The sequence below is a fragment of the Pagrus pagrus genome (genome assembly GCF_965226575.1).
Source record: "Pagrus pagrus genome assembly, chromosome: 13".
In the NCBI taxonomy this organism is placed as follows: Eukaryota; Metazoa; Chordata; class Actinopteri; order Spariformes; family Sparidae; genus Pagrus; species Pagrus pagrus.
Window position 1 is genome coordinate 14,740,006 of NC_140197.1, and position 11,903 is coordinate 14,751,908.

General features: G+C 44.6%; 1 protein-coding gene across 1 annotated transcript; it reads left to right on the forward strand.

Annotated features, from left to right (window-relative positions):
• The first annotated feature begins 147 nt into the window (after nt 1–147).
• Nucleotides 148–11,146, forward strand: LOC311267447 (ras-related protein Rab-37). The gene is made up of 9 exons (XM_084370526.1): nt 148–812; nt 1,661–1,771; nt 3,696–3,737; nt 5,637–5,703; nt 5,923–5,975; nt 6,382–6,447; nt 7,262–7,318; nt 7,398–7,474; nt 9,043–11,146. The coding sequence occupies exons 1-9, from the start codon at nt 702–704 to the stop codon at nt 9,143–9,145; spliced, it is 687 nt and encodes a 228-aa protein (XP_084226652.1). The 5' UTR covers nt 148–701; the 3' UTR covers nt 9,146–11,146.
• Nucleotides 11,147–11,903: the final 757 nt, after the last annotated feature.

An 11,903-nucleotide genomic window follows, 5' to 3' on the forward strand; every position in this document is an offset into this window, starting at 1 on the left:
CTTCATCTCCATTTAGGAGATAAATTCACCTTCACAGATGAAGTGTATTTAATCTAACAGGTCACAGTTCAGCCTCTCTCCTCCTCTCCTCCTCTCTGTGACTCCTCGCTCTGACCCTCTCCGTGATCGAGCACCACCTGTGGCGGCTGAGTCAGCCACCAGCGCGCATCGACTGACCCCCGCGAGCCGTTCTCTGGGTACAATGTCAGCCTGAGAGACAGAGCGATGCTCGGCGTCGCTGGAGCCGCCGACGTCCTCTCACACACACTCAGTTAATCATCTGCCCACGCCAGGATGCTCCGCTCCGCGAAATCGGAGAAATGTTTCCGCCTGCTTGTCACCAGCGCTCTCCTGACTGGTCCGTGTAGCCGCCGGAGCGCCTTCTGCCGCCGCTGATTGTTTTCAAGTTTTCATCATCGCTTCCGTCTTTTGACAGCGTGAGATCAAGGTGTGATTTTTTTTCTCTCTCTCTCTCTCTCTCTCTCTCTCTCTCTCTCTCTCTCTCTCTCTCTCATCGGGAAGCGCCCCGGTGATCATTTTGTGGCCGCGCGCAGTAATGCAAGCACAGGGGCTGCTGCCGGAGGCTGCCGGAGACCGGGACTGAGCGGAGGACATCTGCGCGTCTTTCTTGGACACATCTCGGAAGATAACTGTGCTTTGTGGCTCCCTCTCAGCCTTGCGCTCTTCCTCTTGGCATTGCGATGTCTGCAAGAAAGACATCGTTGACGGACAAGCAGACTAAAAACGGAACGTCAAAATATGTGTTGGAGAGATGCGCGTCTATTAACGAGTATTATGATATTGCCTTCAAGGTGTGTATTTCCGTCTTGGTCATGTGTGTGTTTATTTGCTTTTCTTTTGCTGGAACAGGTGTCTGTGTGTTACTGTCGCTCTGACACGGAAACAGCTGGGTGTTCCTGCAGCAACAACATGATTATTGACTCTCCACATCTGGGGAAGCTTAAGTGACAACCATTAACTATCAGCAGACTAGTCTGGCTTATTAAAGAGGCCACGACAGACAGCAGGTCTGCGACCTGATGCTTTCATTTGTATTAAGAAGACCCCTCTGAGCCTTGTAAATCTCTCGAGGTTGCTCTGTCCGCCCTTTCTGGCATGCAAATATTTGCTGAGGGTGTAGGCTACTTGTTGCTCCCTACAAAGCCTCCCGTTAAATATGGGATACAGACAATAAGAGACTCACACAAAGGGAGAAGTTAAATTCAAGTTAAACTGCATTACTGTCTTCCACACTGTGTGTTTGTGCAGCTATGACTCACTCCTGTGTGTGAACAACAGATAAGGTCTTGTTCACATGCTGCTGGATGGATGGATGGATGTGCTTGTGTAATTGCACATCCTGTCGTTGTTATCATGAGGAGAGTAAAGCGACAGTTGGCTCCAACATCTTGAGTCCCCCTCTCCGGTGTTGGCAGAGCGTCACATGCCGGTGGCAGCTCGGTCAACACAAAATGTAGTGAGAGCTAACCGTAGAGGACATTGCACAATATAACCATCTGACTCTGAAAAAAAAAAATAAGCCATCAGTTGTGAAACATTCACTCAGTTGCAGAATGATTTCCTCTGCTGATCGTCGTCATGTGCAGGCTGTCAGTAACCTGTTGTCCCTCTTCTTCTCTGGTGGGGGGTTTGGCTCCAGGTGATGCTGCTGGGAGACTCGTCCGTGGGGAAGACGTGCGTCTTGGTGCGCTTTAAAGACGGCGCTTTCCTGGGAGGCAACTTTATAGCCACCGTTGGAATAGACTTTAGGGTGAGAGAGATGCTCCGGACTCACAGGACGACTCATACCATTCTCATTATTCCTGTCGTGTGTTTTGTTATGTGTGTTTATATTCTTGTCACCCTCACCAGGAAGTATTTAGCATCTGAAAAACAACCTCAAGATATCGACAAAGCAACAACAGAGTGTCATCGGCCAATTATCACCTAGAACACTTCATCGATGGCGGCGCCAAATGTACAAGCCCTCGCACCAATCAGTCAAGTTCACAGACCACTTGTGCTGCGAGGCGCCGCTGATGGCTTCATAAATGTCTTGGCAGATGCCTGCCCACGTCCCTGTCTCCTGCAAAGATTGGCTGCAGCCAGGAGGAGTCATATCGCTGACAGACGAACTCCTACCTTGTCGCACACGCCTCGCACAGACCCACACAGTCACTGAAGCTGAATTTGGAGCAGATTTCTACTGTACATCCTCTGGAGCGAGTCAGCTGTGTCCCCTCCAACCTCCTGTTTCCCTCCAATCAAGGCAAAACACTCACGCTAATGGCGAGTCAAGTAGGGGTGATTCGAGGAGGAAACCGGGCTGCATTAGCCAGAGTGATGTATCGTCGTCTTTGTAGACGCGAGAGAGCATAATGGACGTCTGACAGGTGGAGACATATGGACGACGGCTGCAATCATTTCATCTTGTTCTCGCTCGACTGCTGCAATCAGCTTTCATTCATAAAATGCATTAAAAAGCAGCGCGACGCCGGTTCGCTCTGGTTTGTCATTCAGAAGAACGGCTCTTAATGTGAGCGATTACCGTTTTGTTTTCCTGCGTGTGTTTGTGTAAAAAAAAAAATGGGGCAAAGCTGCTTAGAAAGAAACAGTTGAGTCAATATGCTGAGCTTGTCCCCTGTGCACGGATAGGCAGGCAGGCAGGCTGTTGTGGCAGCTTGTAACATGGCCGGTCTATTTTCGGCATGCTTCCTTGTAGCAGTTACTCAGCATGCAGGCTCCTCTCACGTCATAATTGGGGGGGAAAAATGGAAACCCATGGCAACTAATGCAGGGGTTGAACCATGTCCGTTCTGCCAAGGCAGAGGATTCAGCAGGTGGCTGCTGCAGCTCCCAGCGACAGAGGTTTGTTTTGTGGCCCTGCAGCTCCTTCTGTATTTCTTCGGTCGCCTTTGTTTCCTTGTTGGTTCTCAGGAAAGGCAGGGACTGTTTGAGATGACCTGTCACTGATATGAAGTTATGAAGTGATTGAGGAAGTGCTTGCAAGAACATACGTGGCCTACACTTCCTGCATCTCCGCCTCTCTCTCTCTCTCTGTCTTTGGTGGTTTTTTGCTGTGCAAGGTTGAACGGCGGTTGCGACCTGAGTTGTCGCTGAAGCAGGTCATCGTAACGTTGAAAAAAAACAACAATAGTTGCTGAACCTGGTGAAACAGAGCGTGGGAGAACCTGTTTGTGTCTCTTGCATGTTGAGGCATGCATGTTAAAAATACTGCATGTTATTTCCACCTCACTCGTAGGATTATTTTTGCCAGCTTCCCCCTTTAAGCATCTTCATCAGTCACAACATTTAGTCCTTTTTAGCTCGGGTGCCTGAACTATTTTAGGCCAGGTCTGGTCTGTACAGGAAATCAGAGGGCACCCCTACGGGGCTGCAGGAAATTAACGGGGGAGTCAGTTGTTATGTTGCCAGTCGTCTCTCTCACTGTTGTGTAATTAAGTCTAATCCCAGGACCTTGTTGTGTGGGTGTTGCAAATTACTTTTTCTCTGCCAGCATTCAAAGCCACTTTTAGTTGTCTTGTTTCTTTTGCCTCACGCTGAGTCTCTGAGCTTTTCTAGTCTGCCGTCATGTTCGTCACTCATTTCTGTGCCGTCCTCGCAGCACTCCACTCTCCAAAGCATATGGTGGATTGTCAAGATTGTCTCACGGCTCTTCTCCCCCGTTTCTGCAGAATAAAGTGGTGGACGTCGACAACCTGAAAGTCAAACTCCAGGTGAGAACACGGCTTCTTTCCTCGAGACGTTTCAGCTCATCTAATGAATCATCTCATCCTTGGTGACCTATGTATCGACCTGAACGCATCTAGATTATGTAGAATCAATAATAATCAGAAAAGTAATTTACAAATAACAGCTGACCTGAATATGCTTTACACCTGACTGTCATTGTTTGTATTGCCAATCCAGTCAAAGTGTGTGATATTGTATTAGTATAAGGGACTGTGGAGGAAGCTGTTAATCTAAGGCACATATCCGACCGTCATTATAACCTATTTGCTCAGCACTGAGTGGGAGGTGTCAAATTAGATTCCTCTGCTAGCTCGAGTAAATCCTTAGCCTTTTTTCTTCCTTGCACATGATAAAAAAATCCTCTGATTAATTCCAAAATAGGCTCAATCACCATGAGTACTATGCAAAGGCAGACAGAAAAGCTGAGGTTGAGAGAAAGGGGTTAACATTTTTCCGGCTGACTGGTTAAGCAGTGCAACAGATGGTAAGGATGTAATACTGCAATGTCTTTAATGTGAGGCAGTATCAGCAAACACAATGTGTTCTTTCAGCTTTAGCAATTGTCTACATATATTTTAGTTATGAATCTACAATTGGAAACATTTAAATGTGTGATTTAAGAATAATAATTATAACCAAATTGTGAACTCAAATGCTGAGAGGCAATTATTGCTAGTCTTCTATGCTAGGCTACTTAGCTTACCTTTTAGCATGGAGCTGTGTCTGTTTTTATTCTGGATGACCAGATTAACATGCTACCTTAGTTTTGTAACATTCATGTCCTTATTGAAGGATAAGAAACTAAATGTAAATGACTAGATGGTAGGTGTATAGGCTATTAATTAGCCTAGGGTATATAAAGTAGATGTATGTTGTTTTTTTTCGCTGATTTCTTCGAAGCTCTTCTACAGTTGTAAAGCACAAAACAACTAAAACTAAAAACTAAAACAACTACCAACAGTTAATTAGCTAGTTAGCCTAAATTTTAACATAGCTATTAAAGCTATTTTTATTGTCTCTATTGAGATTGTTATGTGGGCTAAAAAAGTAATAAAAAAATGTTAATAACAGCTAAGTGGTAATAGAAAGAGTAGCCACATGTAAATTTAGTGGCTATACGTATAGATTAAACAAATGTCAACAAGTCAAATTCCTCAGTTAAGTACATTTTGGAAAGGAAAGGCCAAGGCTACTGCAGTCCGGCTTTGTAAGACATGGTAAATTATTATTGGTTGTGCAAGATTGCTGTGGGATCTTCAGTTTTTCCACTCTAAGCACTCCTGCTAAGCTAGGCTAATTAGCCTACCTTTTATCACGACTCTACCTTGGTTGTGTAGCATTGAAAACTACTAACAAAACCACTATAACCAAGGTGTTAGTTCATCTGAGTCAATGTCATTTACAGGAAATAACTAAAGGGTACAAAAGCAAATGCAGCTTTCGCAGCTAGCTGTGGTTAACTTCACCTGCAAGCTTGACCTAACTTGGCCTAAATTTAACTGTCTAGCTTTGACTGTCTGGTTTGTTTTTTTTAAATTCTGTCAGTTATATATACTGTATAAATATATAGTTACTGGGTTTCAGCAGTATAGTGGTTTGTTTTTGCTTAAGTGGAGGATTCGCTCCGTCGATTGTTCAAGATGCTCGATTTTCCTCCCCATCCAAGCTACAGTAGGCTAGTCGGCATCCTTTTTTTAGCATGACTAGTTTAGCTGTTTTTTTCTGTTCAGTTATTTATATAAATATGTAGTTGCTGCGTTTCGGCAGTATAATGGCATGTTTCTGCTTTAGTTGTTTACTGTGGAGGATTTGCTGCGTGGATCGTTCAGGAAGTTCAGTTTTCCCACATTAGCTGCTGTGTAATTATGTGGTTTGATGCTCAGATCTGGGATACAGCCGGCCAGGAGAGATTCCGCAGCGTAACGCACGCCTACTACAGAGATGCCCAGGGTAACCTTTGCTTTTTATATTTCACTTCCTCATGCTCTGTGTGTGTGCTCATGTGTGGGAAGGGGGGGAGTGGAGGTAAGGGAGCAACCTGGCTGAGATCTGTATTTTTTAATAGTGTGCATAGAAAGTGTGTGTAGGTGTTGACGTGTGTGTTACATAAGACAGTGTGCAGAAAACAATAAAGGTCTAACCACACTCCTCTTCTGTTTCATTTTACAGCGTTACTTCTGCTTTATGATATCACCAGCAAGCTATCATTTGACAATATCAGGGTAAGACCGTCTGAAATTACTCCTCCCTCCCACTTTGTCTCTTTCTCTCTCTGCTCTCTCTTCATCTTCACTCCCTAAACCCTCTCAAGCTGAACGCTTCATTCTGTCTATTTACATGCAAAGTACTGTGTGGTCCTCCAACATTTCCTCGCAGCCCTCTTTGGAAAATGACATGATGTTATCGTCTGCTTCGCTGCACAGTTCCCACTTTCACTGATGAAAAGCAATAAAAGTGTTCAAGAATAAGAGTGAGTCTCTCCATGACTGATTGGAGAATAGTAATAATACACATCTCCAGAGGAAAGCTTAAACACACTCTTTAGGTGGTGGTATTTGTTTTGTTTATAGACCGATCCCTCCTTTTCCCCTCCTCCTGTGAATCTGTCTGTCTTTTGTACTTTTAAAGGCCTGGCTGACTGAAATACACGAGTATGCCCAGAAGGATGTGGTCATCATGTTGCTCGGCAACAAGGTGAGCAAAGCTTCCTTTTTGCGTTACGTAAAAAGATCAGGAGGATAACTGGTTCCTTAGCACATTTTACACACTCTTATCACACTCAGACAGACATGTGAGTGCTTTAAAAGCCAGAAAATGCATCCGCTGAGCTGCACATGCACGAATGCAAAAACTCTCACTCGCTCGTCTTAACATTTACAAGTGAAACGCAGCCTTGGTTCTCCTGGTGTGTCCTTTCTGATTCATGTTTTTCATGTGCACACTTGAAAAGAATTTCCCTGCAGTGGAAAGAAGCCCACATAAACACAATCATTTCTTATCCATCATCCAGTGTTATCTGATGGTTATGACTGAGCGGGCTACATTCAAAACATGCCACAAACCTTACTAATCACTTGCCCCGAGCTGCCAGTGCATGAAACAATTTCCCCCACGATGCTGCTGGTGATGAAAACACAAATTTTCATGTCTCATTGGAACCAGCAGTCATAGCTAATATATTTATAAGCTCCCTCTGGTGGTGCAGAGAGGACTCACCCTTCTCCGGGGTCAAAAATGTCACACAGCAGCAGCTCAGATCATTTGCTGTGAAAGCAGCAGGACTGGCGGCATCGGTCTGTGGGAGTGCTGCTCTTCTGCTCGAGGTGGCGTTTTTGACATCTCATCAGTCTGAAGGAGCTCCGGCTCAGCAGCCGGCTGCAGGGCCGCCAGATAAGAGGCCGTGCAGGCTGAAACGATGATGCATCACTGTAGCTAATGGCATGGTTAGTCTGTGAACCCTCACCTCAGTTATGATGACTTGTCTCCTCTTTCCGCTACTGTCTTACAGTCAGACATGGCTGCAGAGAGGGTCGTGAAGAAGGAGGATGGGGAGAAACTGGCGAAGGTAAAGTGTTTCGGCTCCATGTGGTCACATTCTCAACAACAGACGCTCCTCTTGCTCCGCTAATGTGTTTCCATCTTAGGAATATGGTGTGCCGTTTATGGAGACGAGTGCGAAGACGGGAGGCAACGTGGAGCTGGCCTTTCTCGCTATCGCAAAGTAAGTCTTCAAGCTGCCAAACAATATCAATTTCAATAACCACGAATCAATATTTTTATATTAGCAATGGATGATATGACGGTTCTGGTTCACTCTCAGCATCGTTTTCAACATCAGGACTGAAAAAGCTCTATAAATCCTCTGTACACTCCCTGCCCAACACAGATATTCAGTTATCTATTAGCTGCTGAACAGAGACAGACAAATGTATTAATTAATGCAGACTTCAAGGTGTAATTTATAGAACATGGACAGAATACATTTGAAGATAGCTCCAAAAACACAGAGGGCAGCATATCACCAAACTGAATTTTAAACTAAAATTCTGGCCGTATCAAAGCGAGACCCTTAAAGATTTTTTAAAACTCTGGTGTGGAAGGGCTGCACAAAGCCCTGACCTCAATCCTGTGTAACACCTGACGGCAACTTTGAGTCAGGACTTATCACCTCACTATAATGCTCCTGTGAATGGGGAGCAAATCCCTGCAGCCAGGTTCTGAAATCTGGGGGAAAAGCCTTTTTATAAGAGCGGAGGCCGTTGCAGCTGTTTAACAATTGCATGTTTTGAGGGTTTGACGTCTGGGTGTCCAGTTGCCGACGATACAGCACTCAGAATGTGATTATTTTATAAATTTAGCTCGTTAAAGATGATGCAGACAGGAGAGAAATCCCTGAAGGACGCAGGTGAGAAGTGTTCATTTTTAGAGACGTGGCTGGTTAATCAGTCACGCGTCTTTAATCTGAGCTATTAATCAAGGCCTCATAGTTTTGCTCAGCGAGAAGCGACAGGTGGAACCTCAGCTCAGTGAGAGAAAACAACTGAGGAAAATGAAAAACAAACAAATGCACTCGGGGATAAGCCTAATACGGGGAGGTTATTTGTACTGTTCTCATTTCCGGAGTCATCTACAAGTAATCCCCCAAACAAATATTTTACGCTTCAAAAGCTACATCCTCTTTAAATAGTCGTCTGCAGCGAGAATATTAATGTTTCCACCAATTGTATAAATTGTGAAAGTTTGTCTGTGTGTAGTAGAAAGGCGGAAACAAACCGAACTGAAATCCATCTTCAGTTTAGAGCACTGCTGGAGGAATAAAGGGTGGCGCTGTACATTTATCTTCTCCTTGCACACAGCTCACATCTTACTCTACAGAGGATTTGTCTTGACTCGACATCGTTGCATGTTTGAGGCTCCCTGTGGATCTCAAACATTAATACTTTCTATTTTCGCCTGGCTTCCTCGTGTGCACAACTTTCTTATAGAAAGGCAGGAAATATGAACAAGAATTGTCATTTAGTCTAAAAATGACTGTTTGCACAGTGTGTTCCCGGAGCTGTGGAAGAAATAATGTGACGGGTATTTTAAGTGCAAGTTAGATTAAATGATTCACGCCAGAGGCATTTTGATTAAATCTCAGTACTGAAGGATGATTCTCTCCCTCGCTCGCTCTTACTCTTTTATATTTCTCTTCCTTTCTCATTTTCTTGATTTGCTCACCCTGTCTGTGCTGCATCCCACACATCCACCCCCTCTGTATCTAACTTCCTGTATCTCTCTCGCCATCAGGGAGCTGAAGCACAGAGCGACACAGCAGCCCGACGAGCCCAAGTTCCAGATACACGACTACATCGAGTCTCAGAAGCAGAAGTCTGGCTGCTGTGGTCTGTAGCTGATCGTGATCGCCCGGCAGAGATAGACACGCAGAAAGAGAGAGAGAGGGGGAGGGACGGAGGGAGGAGGGAGGAGGGAGGTAAAAATGTCTGCTCTCTTACAACAAAAGCCAATCCCAGCACCGAACCTGAGAAGCGGACGTTCTCGTCTTCTCCACTGAGCTTTTAACTGAATGGATCTGGATTGGCCGCCATCCCTTCTCTGAAATGTGAATTTAAATCTCTTTTATGTCATTTGTAGAAATGTTTGTTGTCTTTGTGGTGACAGTTGTATCGAAGTCAGGAGTTACAATCTGAAAATGCTATATCCATCTGCAGGGACAAAAGTATCTATATATTATCAATCTACTCTATAAAGCTGCAAACGTATAGAGTGAAGGGGGACATGCAGGACACGGACTGACTCAGTGGAGCAGGCAGTCAGAGCTAGCCCGCCATGAGAAGCCACTGTCAGACTCTCTGTGTCGCAGCTTGAGAGAGTCACTGAGGCTTTACTACAAAAGGCTCTCTGGTCATAGCCATGCTTTTTAACCATCAGCCCTTAATATCTTGTTAACGAGTATAGCACAATTATCAGTGGGCCCATATGTTGTGTTTTGTTCATGTATGTCGTTTTCGGGGCTGTTTAGGCTGCGTAACACTCCCTGCAGCTTTAATATCGAGCAGAAAAAGTGTCAGTATGTGTCAATTTAACGTCCTATAACAGGAATCTGTTCGATGGGTACAGCACATAAAAATAATCTTTTGTGTAGTTCCTCTTAAATTAAGGCAGAGCCCTGCTCAACCTCGTGTTTGAATTGAAACTGTTGTCGGTTGTCTCGAATGCTGCTGTTTAAAGAGGCCATATTACGCTCGTTTTCAGGTTCGTCCTTTCATTAGGGGAGCCTGCTAGAATAGGTTTACGTCCGTCTGAAACACTCTGTTCAAGCTCCTGTCTCTTTAAGGGCCCAGTCTGCTCTGATTGGTCAGCTCCCACAGGCCTGAGCAGGACACTGCCTACAGTCTGTTCAATTCACTGTAACGTAGTCTAGCTGCACCTCTGCCGTGAATGTCAACACAAGAACCGCTTCTTAAAAACTTCACCACCGCACATGTTCGGACTCGCTACCGAGCAGAACAGTTGCAGTGTTATGGTCTGAGTAGGTTAGCTGCTGATCAAAGATACATAATGTTGCCAAGCAAGTTATTTCCTCCAGCTTTACCACTTTTTCACACAAGGGGATCCCGCAGTAAAAGAGGCTTTGTAAAACAACAAAGCCATTTCTAGCTGAGCTGCGCTGCAGTATTAAATTTCAAAAAAAGCTTGATCCATCTTGTTCTTCTACTGTTGCCGGCACTCGTTGACAAAGCAGAAATTGGTACGCTTTGCTCTGACCTTTCACATCTTTGTGTTACCGAGATTAAACTCTTCCTTCGAGGGCATGTCGAACTGGCCACTAGATGGGCATTGTACAAATGTGTTACACGGTGACTAATGGAAGAGAAGGCTGGACTAAAAATAAAGCATTTCAGGCAGTTTGGGAGCAGTGTGTTTTAGGAGAACACACCAAGGGGAAGGGAAACCTGAAAAGTGTAATACGGCCTCTTTGACCGAGCTTCAGTAACATAGCCATGGCCCAGCAGCAGAATAAGACGCACTGAAGGCAGTGCGTCGCAAAGGAAAGTTCGGCCTTATTTTCAAAAACTGCCGCCATTTTCACTCCACTGGAGTTTGCAGGCCTGACTCCTGATAAATGACGGTTTTATACGAACAATCAATACGTCTGTTTATGTGGATATAGCATTTTGCCATGCAGCTCTCAGTTTGTTTTCATCCCAGTTTTACCAGGCTGTGAACTGAACCCTTTTTGGCCTTACACTCTTCATCATTATTCTTTGATATATCAGTGTGTTTGAGAAGTGGACTTCAGTCTCACAGTCAGATTGTAGCTAAAATGATCCCGTCTGTTCACATCTGTACTGCTGTTAGATAGAATAAAGCCAACGTTTTGAGGGCGCTCGCCCACTGTGTGTCTGTCTGTACATTCAATTCAGGGCCAGGGAAACGTACATTGCATTACATTCAGAGTACTGCAGGAGCATCACCCCACTGTTGCATTACAAAGAGATTATCATTTGCTTTTTCTTTGGTTATAGATTCCTCGGCATGCAATTTGCCTTTTCACACACAGAGATGCACACAGCACTCCCGAACATCGTTGCGTCTCCTTTACTGATGGATGTTGTTGTCTAGACTGTACCGAAGCTGTATTTGTTCACGCACCGCATCGTGTAACTCGTTTCTTTGTACAATGTTCATTATGAATGTTTGCTTGTCGAAACTTGCTCAGTGTCACATTTGTCCCTCCTCTGAGGCGTCACGGTGATCACAAAGTGCCATGAAAAAGTGCTTTGTTATCATATTATATATAAAAAAATATATTTTGTAATGTATGTGGTGTCGTTTTATTGAAGTCAGTCTCGTCTGTGTGTCTTGTGTGTGTGTGTGTGTGTGTGTTGGGGTTTTGGTGGGAGTGACGGAGGAGTGACAGGATGTGCTGAGGTTAATGAGCCACTGTGTGGCAGCAGCTACCTTGTTTATTCTCTGTGTCACCAGGAGAAAGTTTTGTGTTTAATCAATTAGACAGGTTGAGGTTTATTTGAATTCCACTATAGAGGAACACTGTTTCTGAAAGGATGCTCAAGATCTGTTTCATGATGTTAATACTGTGGTTGCACTGAGGCTGTGTTCATGTGAGCACATCAGTGATTCACTGT